This window comes from Electrophorus electricus, chromosome 26 (assembly GCF_041902795.1).
Source record: "Electrophorus electricus isolate QZ-2024a chromosome 26, ASM4190279v1, whole genome shotgun sequence".
Classification (NCBI taxonomy): Eukaryota; Metazoa; Chordata; class Actinopteri; order Gymnotiformes; family Gymnotidae; genus Electrophorus; species Electrophorus electricus.
This window is the reverse complement of record NC_137522.1, coordinates 11673080-11694284: the sequence shown is the minus strand read 5'-3', so window position 1 is coordinate 11694284 and position 21205 is coordinate 11673080. Positions and strand designations below refer to the sequence as shown.

The 21205-nt window shown below is 38.0% G+C and overlaps 1 protein-coding gene across 5 annotated transcripts; it reads left to right on the top strand.

The window, feature by feature from the left end:
• The first annotated feature begins 109 nt into the window (after positions 1–109).
• osbpl1a (oxysterol binding protein-like 1A) lies at positions 110–20879 on the top strand. 5 transcript variants are annotated; one of them, XR_014120105.1, is made up of 29 exons: positions 110–476; positions 2474–2599; positions 2742–2827; positions 2963–3037; positions 3326–3437; positions 3717–3802; positions 4453–4597; positions 5094–5161; positions 5555–5599; positions 5759–5832; positions 6009–6072; positions 6187–6282; positions 6438–6560; positions 7228–7309; positions 8096–8202; positions 8907–9072; positions 10893–11088; positions 12710–12785; positions 13237–13371; positions 13756–13853; positions 13994–14176; positions 14450–14557; positions 14839–14928; positions 15331–15457; positions 16028–16141; positions 16323–16472; positions 18115–18205; positions 19488–19502; positions 19713–20879. XR_014120105.1 is itself a non-coding variant. In XM_027005546.3 (29 exons), exons 2-29 carry the CDS (start codon positions 2476–2478, stop codon positions 19813–19815), a joined length of 2913 nt encoding a protein of 970 aa, XP_026861347.3. In that variant the 5' UTR covers positions 110–476; positions 2474–2475; the 3' UTR covers positions 19816–20879. The 5 variants fall into 5 exon arrangements, 2 of the variants coding, with proteins under 2 accessions (XP_026861347.3, XP_026861349.3); XR_004775682.2 differs by having other exon boundaries at positions 16323–16484; XM_027005546.3 differs by having other exon boundaries at positions 16323–16446.
• The last annotated feature ends 326 nt before the right edge of the window (positions 20880–21205 follow it).

Sequence of the window (21205 nt, the reverse complement as noted above, 5' to 3'; positions counted from 1 at the left end):
CCTGGGGCACCAAGTTGGTTACGTTTTCAAAACATGATTGACAAGTTAGTTTTTACGCCTGCTTTTATTATGCTTGCTTTTCAAAACCCGGAAGTATGTTTTACTTCTGTTGACATTGGTCAGCTGTGAAGGTGTTGGATCTGCTGTTTGGCTGTAATTTTGTTTTGATTGCATTGCCCCCACCCCCACCCACCTTGTGAAAAAATGTGGAAAAAAACTGAATATCGCACGTAACAAAACCATGTCAGGAGGATTTATTAGAGAGATCAACCAGGAAAGAATCCAGGCATGTGTTGCTTATGATGTGCCAACAGGAAGGCTGCAAGTCTTATGCATGAAAATCACATGCTTTTCTTCTATTTTTTCGTAACTTAAAAAAATTTCCTAATGTCCACTTTCCGCCTTCGGTCTCAACGCTATCAGTCATGGTAGAGTTTCATTCAAAATCAAAAGACGGGTTAAAACAACAGATACCGGTAAGTCGCCAACCGAGTGTAGGATTATACTAAAAGCAAAAATATATTCGTAAACATGTCGCAAGCTTTCTTTTTTCTTGTTTTTCTTATCTCTGGCCAAAGGGTGGGTACTACAAAGTTAAAAATGCATGTCTAAAATGTTTTGGTGAATAGTTTTAAAAGTCTTATTCTTTGTTTTAAAGTATGAAAATGGTAAACGTTCATGTCTTTCACGTGATGCTTTTCTTCACGTGAACTTGGGTATCACTCGTAGCCTGTAGCCTAAAGCAACATTCGTCTGTAACAACGAAGTGACCATTAATAGACCAATCTTTTCAAAATAAAGACTTTTTTCATACACTACACGTTGATGGTTATTGATAAAGCTTTTAACCCCGTCTATCTCCGAGAGCATACTGGTATGTCTTCACAGATCAATTGCTTTAATCATTGCAGGGGTCAAGCCTAGGTAACCTACAGGTTTATAACCCAGTCTTTAACCAAGCTTGTCATGAAATATCTATATGTTACTGATACTATAGTAATGAGGACAGATCTTTGGCAATCAAAGAAGGTCATTGTTTTTCAGATTGTTACAAAAGTAAACTGTCAAAGTAATAAGAAATTACTTAACCATGTTATTAACAAAATAGCCTTGAGAAAGTGAAGATTCTTGACGGTAATTTTGGGGAAGACTAAACATACAAATTGTCAGTTTTATGGATGACTAAACAGGCCTATATAGCTACACAGAGAAGCTCTGTCAGTTGTTAACTGTAATAGAAAATCAATCATATTTTTTGAACATCTCTGATATGAATGAACTAATAAGCATAACAGTTTAACCAAGAAAATGGTTCAAAACACGAAACATTATGCTCATATCTGTGTTTTTGAAACCTTGAGTTTTCTGATTTCATGGATCTTCTCATGTTGCTTGAGGTCTTTGTAACCAAAGCTGCCATTCGTAGGATTGCCAAGAGCTTTTGTGTAGAGCTGGATGAGAAAGAATGCCACTGTGAGGTTTAGTATTTAAACCTCAGTAAATGAGACGATAAAAAACACATCAGCTCATGTGTGTAAAATATGCCTGTTATTTAAAGTAGGCTATGCTGACCCTTTGAGAGATTCATTTCATGTAGCATATTGCAAATCAAGTTCCTGATTTACCAACATTTATTTCACTGTTCAGTCAGGCAGTGATTAATGTGTTTCCAGTTTGATCATAAACTTGATCATTTGTGTATCAGATTAATTTAACTGTGCTACAGGGTTTCAACAACCTGGCCTTAAGAGTTCTGTTTTTCAGTTGCACCACCAGTCATGGCTCGTCAGAATAAGTTGTATGAGATATGTAGTGAAGCATGATTGACACTAGAGGGTAATACAAGCATATTTCCACTCTGACCAAATGTCTAGTCTGATTCTTTTTTTAAATTTTATTTATTATGGTTTTTTTTTTTTTGTCATAGTGTTGACCTTTGGCGTTTCAGTATTGTATTCTTACAGGATGCCATTTAAACCTCTCCAATTCCAGCTCTGGAGTAGACCCAGATTTGTTCATAATAGGCCTATGCATTTTATGGACCCATTATGTCACTTAAAAGGCAGCCCACAAACATTCCTCTTTCTCATTCAAAGAGAACTGTATGAGATAAATGTGCTTCTAATACGGTTAGCGTATTTTCAGTCATATCTGTCATATGTGGAATGAGTTGAAAAGTTTAACCTGTTTGACTGGTCTGATAGCTGTGTCAGACTACTTACTGCCTTAATCTATTTTAAATCTGATTGCTACCTCTATAAATCTATTATTTCTACAGTACAGTGCATGCAGTTACTCCCTGGAATCTTGTGTGTGTGTGTGTGTGTGTGTGTGTGTGTGTGTGTATGTATGTATATATGTGTATGTGTATATATATATATATATATATATATATATATATATATATATATATATATATATATAAGCATACTGTGTAACTGTGCACTAATGTTTCTCTTTTTGACCTTAATAGTAATGGAGGAGCTAGATCCAGAGGAACAGTTCCTCCAGGATGCCAGAAATGGAAACCTGGAAGGGATTCAGAAGCTTTTGATGTCCAAAATAAAGGACGAAACAAAAATTGACATCAATTGTAAAGGTATGGTGTATGTTGTTCTGAGTAAGCCCCTTATTTTAGCAAATACTTATCTGAGATAAATGGATCTGTCTAAAATGAATATTAAGTGTTCATAAGATACTGCATAGAGAAATTTCATCGTAACAGTTTATCTTTATTTCAGGCAAGAATAGGTCAAATTTTGGCTGGACTCCTCTTCATCTAGCCTGTTATTTTGGGCACAAAGATGTTGTAGAAGAATTGCTGAAGGTAAATGCCATTTGGCTTTACAGCTTGAAAAATCTTAGGGAGTGCATCAGAATCAGCTTAATTTTTTTTAACTAAATGGGGAAAATACATAAACGTGTAACTAAGTGGTAAAGGTTTCACTGAATCGCTTTTTAGGCTGGAGCAGATGCAAATTTGACAAACAATGTTGGAGACACACCGCTCCATAAAGCAGCCTTCACAGGGAGAAAGGTACCCATTAACATATCTTAATAGCAGTTTTGCTTGGTTGCATGAACTCAGAAGTTGAATTGACTAAGCAGTAAATTACCATAAACAGAGGTAGACGCAGCTGGAACATGTTAATTTCATATTACTGTGTCCTTGTGGTTATTATAATAGCTTTGTGAAAATGTCTGGCAGGTTTATGAAAAATGCTGGAAATCAAAGCTATCCTCAACACACACTATTCTATGCAAATATGCATTATGATGTTATGATGATAATGGAATATTTGTCCATTTCTACCACTCTGTCTAGGAAGTAGTCATGTTGCTTCTTCAGTATGATGCTTGTGCTTCAGTCATAAATGGAACAGCACAGATTCCTAAAGATATTACCCATAACGAGGAGATCAGAAGCATGTTGGAGGGTAAGCAGGCAGCCTTCTCAATTTTAGTGCACATGAAACCCTTAACTCTTGGTTTATTATTTAGTTATTAAGCTTAAAGCATGTCGTTTGAATTATTCATTTGAGTAAGTAATTTGTATTGTTCAGTAACTCCAATGAAATGAACATGAAAGGTGTGTACCAGAGTGAAGAATAGTGAATTTCTTTATCTTTTTCATTTTCTTAAAGCTCCGTGACTTTGCGTCTCGATCGGCTTTCTCAGTGACATGTATGTTCGTTTGTTTGTTTTTGCTATGCCAGCTGCCGAGCGGACCGAGGAGAGAAAACTGGCGGAGCAGCTGTTGGAATCGGCGCGAGAAGGGGCCACAACCACCCTCTTAAAACTGGTACCAGTCTTACTGACATGTTGATGTCCTAAATCAATGTATAACATTTGCTGTGGCAGGTTTTAGTTCCTCTTTTTAAAAAGGCTGCTTTATTATTTTTCCCTCCAATATTGATCCTGTTATGCCAAATTCTTTCTTAAAACAAGCTGATAATCTACTTGCCCAATCCCTGTAGTTCTGACTGTTATGCAGTAATTGTGCTGTTTCCGTGCACTTTGTGTGAGTTACGTTGGTATTTATAAAACCTTCTTTATAAACTTTAGAAAGCAGCCAAGAAACTGATCAGTTCAAACACTTACAAATGTGCCCCAGGTCTGTTATTTATCTTTTATCTTTTGTTCATTTTGAAAAATTCTTCAAAATACTGAAATGAACATTGACAGTGAAGTCCTGCAACTTGAATGAACAACATTTACTCTGTGATGCTGGAATATTTGCTCTGTGGTTAACTTGGAGCTGAAAGATTTTTTTCCCTCATTATCTTCAGTACTAAAGACTAATTCATGAAGTTCAAAGTATCTGTCAGGCGTACACGAAGTCTGATTCCTGATTGCAGTCTGATGTGTTGTTTAGAAGTTGCTGTTAATGGCTACTGACAACTGAACATGCCTGATCTTTGAATCTTAACTTGTTTTATTGGGTTTTTGTAGCTAAATGGGGAAAAACCTCCCAACATCAACTGTACGGACCTTCTCGGCAACACACCTCTGCACTGTGCTGCTTACAGGGGCCAGAAACAGTGCGCAGTTAAACTCCTCCATAATGGGGCCAACCCCAATATCAGGAACAAGAATGGTAACAAAACACCATCATCCACAGATCGAGTTATTACAGTACTCTAGAACAAACACAAAAACTAAAACAACAAAAATACTTTTGTTAGACTAAATAAATAATAAAAATATAACTTTGATAAAAAAATTAACAAAGCTAACAACAACAATAATAATAATAATAATAAAAGCATTGATCTGTCTGGAATGCTATTTTATTTTTTAATTCATTAAGTGTTACGAAGTGAAAAACTGGCATTTTCAGCTTGTAAAGATAAAAAGCTAGTAAAAATGCTAATATAGATGGTATATGCTGCATATTACAGGCTACAAATCTGGGTACTACAGTTTAAACTAAAATATTTAAAAGTAAAAAAAAAATAGACATATCATACTGCAGCATCATTTAATTTGCTTGCACTTCCAGTTGGATGTAGTGAGGTGTACAGTAAGTGTGTAATTAGAAATGAGAATGCTTCAGTCTCCTGCTTTATTTTTAATCAACGGCTTCCTTTCAGGTCAGACTGCGTTTGATCTGGTGAAGGACACAGAAATGAAGCAGATCCTAGAGGGTAACGTGATGAAAGTAAGCTCAGCAGTGCAGCTTCACCCCAACGAAGATTGCGTGCCTGCCTGTCTACATTACACATATACATTATACCGTTACATAACAGTTGACATTTTAATGCACAGAAGTGTTAAGGAAGTCTAAGATGTAAAAAGGTTATGCTATGAAGGGACCACATAATGTACTATTATGTCATTAGTTGCTGCTAACATTTATAGCAATTATAAAAATTATAAAAAAGTGATACATAGTGTGAATTTAAGTTTGTGATGCCTATTGTGCATTTTATATACATTACAATATGTATTGCATTGCAAAGGCCCTAGATCCAGATATTTACCTATATTTATCTTAATATATGTATGCTATCAAAATAATCCCAAATGTATTATTATTTTTTTTTTAATGTAGGGTACTAGACGCTATGTTCAGATGTTTGAAGGACCTCTTTGGAAGGTATGATGGTAAACTAGTAAACACCGCTGGTCAGTGGTAGAGTACAGGTCTTTGTGGCCTTCAGTGACACTTATGGTAGTGATGAGAGTTATTGACGGTCCAAATAAATAATTTTATTACTAAATCTTTTTGAACATCTTATTACTGTATCTGTTTCAGAGCACACGATTCTTTCGATGGCGGTCTTACTGGGTAGTTCTTCAAGATGGCGTCTTGTCATGGTACTCAAAGCAGTGAGTATTGTAGAAGAACTGTTTGATACCAATTGTAATATGCTTTAGTTAGAATTGTCATTTTAAATACTTATGAAACAGTAACAGTTATACTGACAGTCATAATGATGTTCAGAGATTGATACATTTTGTTGTTTTTAATTGATCATTAATGCCTCCCTCCATTCTCAATTTAGGCCAGATGCGGCTTCCAACGGTCAGAGGCAAGGATGCAAACCCCTAACTCGAGCCCAGTGTAGTGTAAGACCAAACCATCAATAACCACAAAATACAGAATAAATGTGAATAATTACAAAATGAATAATATCCATATTCTTTTATTTTGAATGTTAACATGTAGTTTTGCCCCTGCAGATTAAAGAAAGCTGCTATTTTACACTCAAATGCTTTGATGATAGCATCCATCATTTTAAAGTCTCACCAAAGGATGACCCAGAAGCCGCCAGAAAAGTGAGTGCACTTTAGTTATTGCCAGACGTTTCCTCACAATCAAGACTGAAGGAACACTCACACACTTTGTGGTCTTAAAAAAGGAAGCTGTATTGTACTCTGTGCATGTTTCTTGATTATCAGATGTTGTTGTGTGTATGTGTGGGTCTTTGCAGAAATGGCTGGAGGCTATAGAGGAGCACTCGGCGTTCAGCACTCACTACTGCTCACAGGAGCAGGTCAGTGAGGAAGATGAGGATGAGCGGATGTCTTTGTGCGAACTAACTGACTCATTGCAGGTGAGGAAGGAGCAGTTTAAATTTGATTCTTCTTTTTCCTCTCTTTCTCTGTCTAAATGCAACATTGCTTAGAGGTGTTAATGTCACTATTTTATTTAATATTTTAATGTTGTCTTTCTCTTACCTTTAAAGATCAATTTAATACTTAATATTCACTTAATATTAATGTGACTTCTGTAAAATCATGAATTTTTGCACTGACCTACCACATTAAACTCCTGTCATGGAAGGCCTGAATTCAGCTCAGTTTGTTGAGATTGCTCCCCTAGATCTATTGAGTCAGGCATGTTTGAGCAGGGAATCACCAAACTGTGCTGGGCTCTGCCTCTCCAGAACTATAGTTTAACACCCCAAACCTACCACATTTGTCTAATGCCCAGTTACTGCTCTGTTTGCCTGGTAGTACTAGTAACACCAAGATCATGTTCCCAGGGATAAATGGATGCAAAAATATATGCAAGTCTCTTTCTGATAAATGTATATAATATAGTTCAAATCCAGACCTATTTTAACCTGCTTGGGACATTGTACTATTGCAAATCCAAACTGCTAGTCAACAGCTGTGGGATTTGGACAGCTGTGTAACTGATCCCCATTTCTCTTTCTTTGTCTTACCCCACTCCTCTGTTTGTCATCACTTCCACCTCTGTTGTTCTGCCATTGCCAGCGAGCTGAGACGTGTCACAGGAAGCTGGAGACAGAGGTGTTGGCCCTCCTTGCAATGGTGAAAGACGATGGACTCACTGAACGTTAGAGAAGTTGCACTTTTGTTTTTAACTTTTGAAAATTTAATTACTTTTTTTTTCTAAGTCTGAGCCAAACTTGTATAGCAAAGGTAGCTTTCCCACAGTGGGGAATGTTAAGGATTTGGGAAGTAAATGGTTTCATTTCATAGAGTTAGCTGGCTAAGCTCAGAGAGTGTGTCTAGAGAAGCTTGGGGCCGAGGGCCTCAGTCAGGGTCACGGAACAGAAACTTTCGGCTGAATTCTAACCCATAAATGAACTTCTGTTCTGGGAGCCTGTGTATGTGTGCATTACTGTGTGTTCATGTATGGGGTCGGGGCTCATTAAAATTGCTGTTAAAAAAAAAAAAGAATTTCAAAAAAGAATACAGATGACACACATTTTTAAAAATGTAACCCTAATCCAGAAATAGTGTTTGTTTATAAAATTCATATTACTTACAAGTAGTAATGCATAGGCTGAAGAAATGAAGGTATAATGCACATGATATACAGAGAATTGATTGTAGTACATTGTGACCTCTACATCTTTGAACTACTGTACACTGTAGTTACTCTCTGGAATATATATATATATATATATATAATATACACACACACACAGAAACAGGATGCAGTGTCATGCGAATCACCAAACAAATTTCAGTGCCAACAGCTCCCCCTTGTGGTGAATTATGTTAAACATGAATGTGTCAGTTGCAAGCCAGGTCTATTGGGTGCTTTTCCTCTAAAAATACACAATGACAAGGTTTAAAACCAAACGTATGTGTGTGTGTGCGTGCGTGCGTGCAGGCCTCCCTGCTCCTTTTGTACAGAAACTGCGAGAAATGTGTGAAGCTTCCAGCGAGACCTGCTCAGCTTTCCGCCACTGTCTGGACCTCTTCTCCAAACAGGAGGGGGTATGGGACACACCTCACCTCACCTGAGACTGAAGGGATAGCCAAGCAGTGCTAATATTGCTAATGTTGCATGTTAGCTTCCTTAGCATTCAACTATCCCTTGAGGTTTTTTGTTATAAGAGGGCACAAGGATATAAATGAGTTTAAGTGATCTCAAGTGTAGACAAAATGGGCTCCAGTGTGAACAGGACTGTATGTGTTATTTGTGGTAAAGCTCTGTCATCTTGTCAAACTCAAACAGCTCATGTGCTGTAGACCTCTTAAACTGGCATTTAAACCAGCATCTTATAGTTGGAAAGGTTGAAGGCTGTGGGGGAAGGTGACTGATGACCCACTGTGATGCTTCACTGTGTTGTAAACAAAATCTGTGCAGTAAACAGCATCTGTAGAAAAGGCCTTGTGATAGTGTTGCTCTGTGTATAAGACATGATGGCGTTCCCTCAAGGTGATTACATGATGTTTGGGGGCATTGTACTAACAGACATAATGATGGAGAAAACTTCCATTATAACTTATATATAATCATTTAGGACTATATCGGATTGTAGAAGCACTGTGCTGTATGCATGATACCCACACTTTTCTAATGAATTCAAAGGTCAACATTTAATGTATCCATAGCATTAATGTTAATTCCACATTATTTGGTTTACGTGTGTGTGTGTGTGTGTGTGTGTGTGTGTTACTGTGTTTTACTTATAAAGGTGCACAATCTGAAACTGGAGCAGGAAGTGGAGAAGAACAAGATTCTGGCAGAGGCTCTCCAGGCTCTGGCCACGGAGCACCATGATCTGGAACAGTCTGTGGTGCGAGGTTCCTCCCCGCGCAGTGCTGTGGTGAGCGAAGATGACTTCTACGACGCACTGTCTGGTTAGTGCCCCCACCAGCTCACACTTTCAGCTGATTCGTAGTATTTCTTTATTTAAGCTGTTTACCCAGAATTAGGATATATCTGAACTATTGTAATATTAATAACAGTTACCATGATGCATGTCGATTTGTTGATTTTATTGATGTTTAATACAATGATAAAAACACAGCTTGTCAGAAATGTCTACATATGTACTGTGGTGCTTGAAAGTTTGTGAACCCTTTAGAAGATTCTATAACCCTTTAGAAGTGAGTGGCAAAAGTATGCAGGCCTTATGGATTAGCAGATCAGTGGGATGACAATCAGGTGTGAGTGGATACCTTGTTTGTGGAACATGTTCATAGAATTGTATCATGGCACGAACAAAGGAGATTTCTGAGGACCTTCTCAGAAGAGATGTTTATGCTCATCAGGCTGGAAAAGGTTACAAAACCATCACTAAAGAGTTTGGATTCCACCAATCCACAGTCAGATTGTGTACAAATGGAGGAAATTAAAGACCATTGTTACCTCCCCGAGGAGTGGTCGACCAGCACAGATCACAGCAAGAACAAGGCATGTAATAGTCCATGAGGTCACAAAGGAACCCAAGGTAACTTCTAAGCAACTAAAGGCTTTTCTCACGTTGGCTAAGGTTAATGTCCATGTGTCCACCATCAGGCGAACACTTAACAGCAATGGTGAGTATGGTAGGGTGGTGAAGAGAAAGCTGCTGCTCTCCAAAAAGAACATTGCTGAATGTCTGCTGTTTGTTAAAGATCACATGGGCAAGCCAGAAGGCCATTGGAACAATGTTTTGCAGACAGATGAAACCAAGATAGACCTGTTTTGGTTTAAATGAGAATCGTTATGTTTGGAGAAAGGAAAACACTGCATTACAGCATTAAATCCTCATCCCTTCTGTGAAACATGATGGTGGAAGTCTCATGGTTTGGGCTTGTTTTGCCGCATCTGGGCCAGGATAGCTTGCTATCATTGATGGAACAATGAATGAACATTGAATTCGAGTCATGCTGTCAAATTCTAAAGGAAAATGTCAGGCCATCTGTCTGTGAGCTAAGCACAGAAGTCATTCTACCAAAGAGTGGTTAAGAATAAAGTTAAGGTTTTGGTATTGCCAAGGGAAAGTTCTAACCTTAATCCAATAAAAATGTTGTGGAAGGACCTGAAGCAAGCAGTTCATGGGGGGGAAACCTACCAACATAACTGAGTTGAAGCTGTTTTGTAATGGAAGAATGGGCTAAAATTCCTCCAAGCCGATGGGTAGGATTAATCCACAATTACAGGAAACGTTTAGTCGTAGTTATTGCTGCACAAAGGGGTCACACTAGATACTGAAAGCCAAGGTTCACATACATTTGCCATTCACATACTTTACATACCTTTGCAACAGATATGTAATATTGGATCATTAAATAAATAAATAAAGAGTCTAATTTCTTTGTCTCTTTTGTTTGATTCGGTTCTCGTTATCTGCTTTTAGGACTTGTGTGAAAGTCTAATGACATTTTAGGTCAGATTTATGCAGAAATATATAAACTTTCAAAGGCTTCACAAACTTTCAAGCACCACTGTAATGTTTTTGGTGAGTGGAGCTAAACAGGTTTCCACCAATCAGTACCTCTATTACTTTGGTAAAACCAAAGTGCTAAGTAAATTATCCTGTGTGACGTTTGCACTGTCATTACTCTGTCATGCCAGGCTCCTTTAAAGACCATCTGATACTCTGATCTGGTTTCATCAGGTAGACACGACTCTTGCCTGTGGCAGGTTGCTCTGTTTATCTTCTGCCTCTTCTGTGACCGTGCGTGTGCTGCAGATTCAGACACAGAGTGTTCCCTGAGCGGCCTGGAGTTCAGCTGCTCGTTGCCGGACGGGCGCAAGGGCAGTGACGGCCTGTACTGCAGTGCGCGCAGTTGCCTTGCAGGGAGGATGTCCCAGGAGGACCGCCGAGGGGATGAAGAGGAGGAGGAGGAGAAGGAGGAGTCCAGAGTCAATGGAGTCAAGAAGCACAGGTGAGTGATGAACACACGCGCACACACACTTTGTAAAATGTTCAAACAAATGAAATCTGTCATTTTCTCATTTTACTAAAGTACAGTATATTTTGGTGCATGTTTCGATTACGATCACCGAGAAATCCCCCTCAACAAAGCTTTGTCTCAAAGTAAAAGTTAATGCTGCTAGAGCATATGCCCTGTAGTTATTACTGTTAAATTTTCCGGGTTTGTCTGCTATCTTAAGTACTTCTTTGGGACATCTTTAATTGTTTCCCATCCCCTTCCCCTGTTTTGTTTTGGTCGTATCTTACGATGAATAATTTAGGGGCAGTAGGCAGAGCAGAAGCTCACAGTGAAGGATTTAAAGATTGATGAGATAGTCGAATGTAATAGCCAGTAATCTGATCTTATACTGATACTGTATGTCAACAGACAGACCGTATGCTAATGAAAATCTAATTAAATCATTTTCAAACCTAATAAAGCCTAATAAAACTTGCTTTTATCTATTTGTGATTTTTCCCAAATGGGTTTGTTACTTAGAGGACTGTTTTTCTGACAGTTAGTAACATTCCTCACATTCAGGAAACTGTGGATATACATGAAACATGATTCTTCGGCATGGGTTTTACCTGGTCTTGTATTGTCTGGGAGATTTTGGTGTGGTGGACTTCACTATATTCACCTTCTCCTTCCTGCTGGTGTTCTACTCTTTCATGCTTACACTGTCATATATGAGAAATGAAGCTAGGTAGATTACAGTGGATTTCAATCCCAACCTGCACGACCCTAAGCGCTGGATATTTTAGTGTTTTCTTTACGTTAACACAGCTAAATCAACTCAATAAATAACTGTTAAAGCCAGTTTCAAGAGCTGAGTACATACGTTATAACAGGACCCTCATCGCACAAAGATAAACATCTCCAACGTCTTTGGAGTCTCTCTGGCTCATATGACTGTATGCGGACTGTAAAATGTTTAACTGTGAAATAAAAAATATGTATTATTTAAAATTGACCAAGCCAAACATGTATTTAATATTGCATTTATACATTTATTTTGTCATAGTTGTTTCACTTGGAATGTTGTATTATAGCAATCTAATGAAGCTAAACCTTCTTTCTAAGACATGTACCTGATACCGATAGTGCTTGAGACCTGTAATAAGATATAAAGCATCTATTACCAGTGTGGGAGTTCCAGTTTAGACAAGCTTCATCTCTGTGCATGAATTAATCGACCCAATAACTATACTGGTTCCTTTTTTTGGTTTTCTAAAATAGTAAAAGATTACTTCATGTCTATACCAGCACTGTCCAAACCAGTTTTTATATGTTTAATGCCTGGGTGTAATGTTTAGATGCCCCTAAAAGCCTTTTTAAACATCATTAGGTTTGTTAAGAAGATTATGGTCTAGTTTGGTGATTATGGTGAAGGGTTGGCCTCCCTGGCCCTATTGAGTTATCTTGAGTACTGCCTTTGACTGACAGATACTTTGTTAAAATCTTGTTCATGTTTCTCTGGTACCTGTTAGTTCCAAACCTGGTCTACTGCAAGCTTTGAGTGAAGAATATTCATCCAGTTGTTAGTCCAATGCACTCATCCTTCTGTGTTTTGTTTTTGGTCCTTCCCAAGAACAAGTTTACCAGCCCAAATGTTTTCCAGAAATGACTTCAGCATCTGGAGTATACTAAGGAAATGCATCGGAATGGTAAATATCATTAACCATTGTCTTTAGTTCTAAATTACAGTGTTAGCTGATGCAATTGAATATTTGAGTACTAGACAATTAGGTAATTTATTCATTCATTAGTAACTTTTCATTAGTAACAGTTCCTTATGAAGGTGTTTTTTTTTGTTTTTTTTTGTTGGTGCCAAAATAACTGCTATAAAAGTGCATCTTTTATTCACTTTTGCTTTTATTGTGTGAAATTCTATGCTTCTGAATCTTCAGTCATGTGTTTAGGCATATGCAGTAATCTCAGTTTCAGTTTCTGAACCAGATATTGCCACATGTGGTTCCATGTGGCTTTGGAGCCACATGGGCGGCTCTGTTCCTTGGGAGCTAAAAGGCCACTGATGCAGTAACTTGTCATGTCTCTGCACAGCATGACAGCGCTACCCTACACCTACACTGACTAGTTTTTCTCCCTACCTCTTAGGAGCTGTCTAAGATCACCATGCCAGTTATCTTCAATGAGCCACTGAGTTTCTTACAGAGACTCACAGAATACATGGAACATACCCATCTCATTCACCAAGCTAATGTCTCCACAGACTCCACAGAAAGAATGAAGGTAACACAGTCGGTTGCCTTCAGAACTGGCACCATGACAAGATCAAAAGGAAATGGGAAGAAATACTGTTGTTGTCAGTGGGTGTTATTGTTCTCATATTGTTCAGTCCCTTTATTATAAAATTCTAATTTGAAGTAACACTAGCAATACTAATCACTTTTAAAGTCATGGGTTTTTTTGGTCATTTGAACGTAATTGTGCTATTACAATTTTCAGTCACAGGGCGTTCTCAAAATAGTACTTTTGACCATTGGTCAGAGTGGTAAAATGATCTTAGGAAATGTGTGTGTGTGTGTGTGTGTGTGTGTGTGTGTGTGTGTGTGTGTGTGTGTGTGTGTGTGTGTGTGTGTGTGTGTGTGTGTGTGTGTGTGTGTGTGTGTTTAGTGCGTGGCAGCATTCACAGTGTCCGCAGTAGCATCTCAGTGGGAGAGGACTGGTAAACCTTTTAACCCATTGCTGGGAGAGACCTATGAACTGGTCAGGTAAGCACCAAATGTGCCCATGCACTCAATATGAATGTCATTTTGTACCTCTAATAAGTAAGTGATTTTTGTAGAACTTTGAACTTGTCCTATCTGCTCTTTCCATGTACCATTTTATACGTAAATGTCTGTTTATATAGAGAGGATCTGGGATTCCGTTTGGCATCAGAGCAGGTGAGCCACCATCCTCCTGTTAGTGCTTTCCATGCTGAGGGCCTGCAGAAGGACTTTGTTTTCCATGGTTCCATCTACCCAAAGCTGAAGTTCTGGGGCAAAAGTGTGGAGGCCGAGCCAAAGGGCATTATGACCCTGGAGCTGCCCAAGTAAGTGTGCACAGCCCTGCAGTGAAGCAGGTTGGATGCTTTATGGTTTTAAGAATTGCTGTCTACCCAACTACTGCTTAAGAGACCTGCATACTGTCAAGAATTTATTCTCTTTAGGTCATGGATCTTTTTTATATGACTTATTTTCAGTCAATTAATACCGTAAACACTATGAATTAACTCACTACCACTTAATATAATTTAGTCATATCTTGAGCCATAGGTTTTATTCAGCACTGGTGATTTTGCTGTCCATTACATATCATCTACCAGGTATAATGAGGCCTACACCTGGACAAACCCAACGTGTTGCGTTCACAACATTATTGTGGGGCAGCTGTGGATCGAGCAGTATGGCAATGTGGAGGTGATTAACCACAGGTAGGGGGATATGGAATCATTGCTACTCCTTCACATCCAGTCATCTATACACACTACTTATTCTGGTTAATCATTGATTGTCATTGATCACTTACATTAATCTGTGCTATTGAAATAAGCAGGATGGGATGTATGGAAGTATATATTAATTATTGTAAGTACAAGAATGAAATAAAGGCTGTAATTTATATACATTGTATACAATGCACCTTATTTATTTTATGTTATGTCATTGTTGGGTAAATTGAAAGCTGTTTTCTAATGCTTCCCATTTCCAACAGGACTGGTGAGAAGTGCTTCCTCACCTTCAAGCCCTGTGGGCTTTTTGGAAAGGAACTGCACAAGGTGGAAGGCTACATCACAGACAAAAGGTAGGTATCACTTTAGTTGAAATAACAGTTTGCCATCTTCTTGACCTACCTATTGCCATGGCCATATTTGTGCTCATCTACATGGAGGCTAGGTGAAGTGACTACCCTAAAAATTGTCCTGGTGTGGTGAATGACTACATGCTTGCATGTCAAGTGATGCATGGCTCTCTGTCCTGGGTGTTATCTTCTCTCCCCTTTTCTAAGCCCAATGCAGTCCCGCTGGGGTGTGTGATATCTGGTTGAGAGTATGCAATGTGCAATTGGCTGCCGCTTCTGACCGTTGTGTTAATGATGTAAAAGCATTGTGTTGTGTGTTGATTGTGAATGTGTCCCTGGGTACTGAGAAAGTCACTATGTAAATGTAACTTCATATCATATATCATATATCATCCATTTGTGCAGCAAAAAGAAAGTGTGCATGCTGTATGGCAAGTGGACGGAGTGCATGTATGCGGTGGATCCGGCGACATTTGAGGTGCACAAGAAGAACGAGAAGAAGGTAGCAGAGGAGAAGAAAAGCAGCAAACAGGTGTAGCCTCCTTTAAGATACCAAATGAGTGAGAGCAAACCCCATGTATAACAAACACCATCATAAGCTCTTCCAGTAATGATCTGATGTTCTAAAATCTATGGATTCAAAGGCCTTCCTGTAATTATTAGCACACAGGGACAGGTAAGTTTCAGAAAGTTGGTCTTCCCCAGGGTTTTGTTACATTACCCTGGCTTTGTTAATTGACTCAGGTCTGCAAATGGAGAAGAATTATGAATTAGAAATTAAATTATAAATATGAGAATTTATGAATGAATTGGAATTAGCACTTTTACTTTTTGAACTTTTACACCTTTGCATGATGGTACACAGCAAGGCTGTTTTTTTTTCTTTTCTAAAATAGAAAATGGAATTGTTTTAACCGAAATCCAATGGACTTGGCTCAAATGCATTTTTTAGCAGGTCATGTGGTTAAATTTGGATCGAAACTGAACTCTGTATGTTTCCAAGAACAGGGCTGCTGTATATACTTTTAGCACTTAGGTACTATTCATATTGCTGTTATAAATGCCTACAAAGCAGGCTCAAATGCTTCTCCATGCTTCTCAGGGGACCAGTGTGGATGCTGAGGAGAGCCCACAGCCAGGAAGTGACTCTCTGGATGTGATTCCTGGAAGCCAGTTGCTGTGGAGGATCTCCCCAAGACCTGCCAACTCTGCTCAGGTATCTCGCCAACCCAAACACACTCACTCCCTCACTCTTTCTTCTTCTCAAGGAGAACTTTGGAGGGTACTCTATAATGCAGGCTCACATACTTTTGTAACTCTTGGAAAATCCACAAACGCTAACTCTTACACATTAATGCTGAGTTTCCTCTGGCTTGGGTGCCTTGTGTCTATCACAGATGTACAGTTTCACTTCGTTTGCGATGCAGCTGAATGAGCTGGATGAAGAGACAGAGGCTGTGATCCCCAAAACCGACTGTAGACTGAGACCAGACATCCGCGCAATGGAGAACGGAGACATTGGTAATCTACAAGCTGGCATTGAGAAGGCCAGTGTGCTGGTACCCAAATTCTGCATTCCAGTTCAACATTATTGGCTGTTTCACTAAAACTCAAAATGTGTCTTTGGCATGTATATAATAATGGGTCAGTAAAATGTGTAAGTACAGTACTTCTAGAGGCAATAACATGGCAGAGGCTATTGGGAGCACTAACAATATTGAGCCAAATTCATAAAACGTATTGCCAAATTTGTTGCCATGATGTTAACAGAAAATGGCAGCGCGGAAACATGTTTCCTCTGTTACAAACCGATCTCCAGCTGGTTCACAAAAACAAATGTGGGAAGCGATGAGTAGTGCTTTTAGTCAAAACTCATATTAAGCTTTGTCACAAAAAGTGCTTATGTGGACCGTGGTAGCTCAGTGGTTAAGGTACTCAACTAGTAATCAGAAGGTTGCTATTTCAAGCCCCACCACTGCCAAGTTGCCACAGTTGGGCCCCTGAGCAAGACCCTTAATCTGCAATTGCTCAAGTTGTATTCAGTCATAGCTGTAAATTGCTTTGGATAAAAGTGTCAGCTAAATGCCATAAATGTAAATGTCATGTAATGGGCTTAGCAGTCCTCATCAAAAACCCTGTCAGCATTAGTTCCTGAAAGGTCTGTATAAATACACCTGTAATTACAAAAATTAAAAGAGGGTAACGCCACCTACCAACAACATCAAGGAGCTATTTATAGAGACCCAAACACCTGTTTGCCATTATGTCCCATTCAGTCCAACCCTGCCTCCTTCACCACAACACAAAATGTACTTGAGTCACCAGGGTTGTTGCACCTCATTCATAAATGTGAATTGCTATGGTATTTTACCATTTGTGTGATATATGCAAACGTGATTTAGTTTTGTTTTTATTTGCATATGATATTAGAAATTCACAGCTACAACGCTTCATAAACAATTCCATCTGAAACTTTCTGATGGTAAATTTCCCTGTAAGAAGCCGATGTAGGTTGAAAGATCTTTTTCTCTATCAATGTTTGGTCACACATGCAAACAACAACAAAATACTGCACATACACCAATTTAGTTAATTGACAAATGACAGAATTACATAAATGACATAGATTTGACATATATTAATATTTAGTTTGTACCGAGGAAGAAACTATAAACAGATATAGCCTGAGCAGAGATACACCTTTTCTGCTCTACCATAATTTAGAAAAAAACTGAAGTCATTGACTCAACCATGCCGTTCCCTTCTTGGTAAAAGTTACAAACCTTTGTATTTTTATACAACTTGTCTAATGACAGGTTAGTTACTTGGCACTGGTCATTATTAAGTATATACACAGTTATATATTGATTTTTGATTAATTTTCACCTTGGGCACAGCTGAATTTACCACAGTGGTACATTTACCCCACCTTGGTGATGTTATGAATAGAAATTAAATACCTTGTCACATATTTTGCATGGCATAGCACAGTTCTCATCAAGTTTTATAAATCTGGTCGACAGTATTTACTTAACAAAGAGTAATTAATTCATGCCAGTCACGTTTATTGCTCATAATGTGGATTTTGTGTGACTTGGAACTACCATGATGATGATGATGATGATGATGATGATAATATCCTATAAATTAGTAGTGACCTTAATTTTAACCTCTGCCCTGTGCCATCAGACATGGCAAGTGAGGAGAAGAAGCGTCTAGAGGAGAAGCAAAGAGCAGCACGGAAGGGCCGCTCCAAGCCAGAAGAGGAGTGTAAAACAAGGTGTGTTTGTTTTTCCTCTACTTGCTCTCTTTAGTGACTGGCTATACGTTACCCTGCTTGAGTTCAAGTGTGTGTGTCATGCGGAAGGATCAGATTCTTGCGGATAATATAGATAGCATTTTTACTGGCAGATGGATCATCAAAAAATGAAGTCAAATAACATGCCAAGATCAAAACTGAAAAAATGGGATTACCAGTGCGAAGGAACATCAGTTAGGGGTCAAAAACAAGCTGAATAAAAGCCAGAAACGCAATAAACCAAGATAACAAATCCAAAATGGGACAATAAAAAATGTTAGAGCTGAGTCCAGGCATAGAAAAACGCAATCAATGCACAGGAATGCTAAATACACAATGGAAACGCTTGGTGTACACAAGGCAATATGTCACAAAGTCATAAAGAAACACAGAGTCTTCTTAAGAACAGGTGAAACTACTTAGTATTCCAGGGATAATCATAAAAATAGCCTAACAAATTGCTTTACATGAACTTCATGAACTCACTTTTCACTTGCTGCCTTATATATTGCATCCCTTGACAGATGCCTTTGATAATCAATGCTATTCAGTTCATCTGTCAGTGGTTTTAATGTTATGGCTGATTGTGGTCAGATTTTAACATGATAAACATAACACGCACATGTGCGCTACGGTGCTGCAGAGCACCATTCACTTCCCCTTTTTATATGAAACTGAATGTTACCTTTTATGGCTGTTTTGTCAGAATGGAAAAAGAACAAGAAAGGAATCATTGTAGCACCCATTTCTGACATGATTTTGAATGACTTATTGCTGGATATTTGAGTGCAAACTGTGCAGCTTAATAAAACTTGTGGGAAAATGTTGGTTATTTATGTTGAGGGAAAATAGCTTAGTGGAAGTAGCACAATTTCTATCAAATTGTACTTAACATAAAAATAAAGTGTAACAACAAAAATACACAAGCATGATCTAAAAGGACCTTCAACCAAAAACCAAACACGCAGTTTACTTAAAAGTTTATTAATTTGTTCAGTTTGGTCTATTGATGTGGAAGGACAATATGTAAATACCTCAGGGGTCACAGAATGTGTTTTAACTATATCCTTCTTAATTTCTATATTTACTGCTTCCTAATACTGTCTTAATACTGTACTACTAATACTGTTTTGGCTAACATTTAAAACACATTTCTCTCATTTTGTCTTTCCCTCTCTGTTTCTCTCTCTCTCTCTCTCTCTCTCTCTCTCTCTCTCTCTCACTCTTAAAAACTCTCATGTGTCTTTGCTATGGTGGGCATCAGAAACTTCAGCCCCAGGTTTGAGCAGCAAGTTGTTTTATATTTAGTTTTGTGCATTTGAATTGCATGTTTGAAGCTTATTTCTAGTGCTTTTTACTCGTATTGTCTCAAAGCAGATTTACAGAAATCTGAGTCTAACTTCCATGCTTACTTCCTACCAGCAGTGTAAGTTATTCATGCACCGCCTTTCTGGATAATAACGCTGTCTTTTATTGTCCTTTTGATCAGGTGGTTTCAACAGGGCTCAAACCCATATACTGACGGTCCAGACTGGCTGTTCTCCACTGCATACTGGAATCGGGATTATTCCCAAGTGCCCGATATTTACTGATCACATTCTATTAACTTCGGACTAAGATTTGGGATCCATGGGCAATGTCTATGGTGGACTTGATCCGTTCTCTTGGAAGCTGTCTCTGGGAGAGGTGCAGCCTTGAATTCCTTATTTAATGATTCCTTATTTAATGATTTGTTATTTTTTCATTCAGTTTCATCATGTGTAGTATATATGGCAGCAATGTATGTAGATGAGGAGAGATGGTTACCACTTTGTATATACTAACATCAATATTAAATTATTTTGTTGTTTGTGATGGCAATTTACAACAAGCAGGATTCTGATGAGAAAAGACTTTCTCTACTTTAAAATATATAACAAGATCATTCTTTTCTAAACATACAGGGCAGGTTTTCCAGACACGGAAACTTGGCCTAGTCTCAAATTAAATTTCAGTGCCAGTAGTAAATCACCACTGGAAATTCTTTTTAGCCTAGTCTTCGGTTTAATCTGAAATTTGGGAAACTGATTCATAATGTTGAATCAGAAAGTTTCAGAGAAACACTATTCGTTCTGAACCATGTACGATGTACTATGTACCAAGCCTGGTAATAGAGGATATCAGTTCTTGATGCTGCTGTTTATTTCAGAGTCTTTTAATTTTTTCTGAAAGGCCCTAATAGTTTAAGAAGTCTTATACTGTGTTTTAAAGATATCCTTACTGTAGAAGTGTTGATTTGCAAATTCCTTTTTAAAAAAAAAAATCATTTTAGATTGATGTGGACTAAATAGGGACTCGTGCTAGTCATATGTTTTCACAAGTAGTAACATATGTTGTTTGTGTGAGTGTATGATTTAAAGATATTTACAATCTACAATCTATATTTGTTTAGCACCAACTGCCTCTGGCAGTTAAAGCAGGTGTAAAGTTTGGCATGTTCCTTCATAAGTGCTTAATACAACCTGTTTTATTCCATGTTCATTTGGATTTGAGTTAGTGCATGTCTGTTTTATAGTATTACTTAAATATGTAAATTATTCATTGGAATTACTTGTGTATATATAGCAGAATGCATATCTACATTTACATCACTGCTAAATAAAACCCTTAACAGAAACATCAAGATTTGTGTGATTTAAGTTCACAGCTCTAAAAAATGTAAGGCTTGCCACATGGTTGCCTGATTTTTTTATTTTGAAAACATAATCAACATAATGAATATATTTGCTTGAATTTGATACAATTTGACCTAATTGTATTTATGACATGGGTGTTACCCAAATATATTTAACTGATTACTATTACAAATTGACAATATTTTGTGACAACTTGTACAGGTGAATTCTTACTTTAAACTGAATTGTAGTTGTTGTTTCCACATGTACTAACTATTAATATCCTGTATGTTTAATATCTAAATGGGGTAGAATACCTTTAATGTAA

Coding starts and splice junctions, on each gene's coding strand:
- osbpl1a (XM_027005546.3), top strand. CDS start 2,476: ATGGAGGAGCTAGATCCAGAGGAACAGTTCCTCCAGGATGCCAGAAAT. Junction 9,073..10,892: donor CTTCTACGACGCACTGTCTG/GTTAGTGCCCCC, acceptor CGTGTGCTGCAG/ATTCAGACACAGAGTGTTCC. Junction 15,458..16,027: donor AGAAGAAAAGCAGCAAACAG/GTGTAGCCTCCT, acceptor CATGCTTCTCAG/GGGACCAGTGTGGATGCTGA.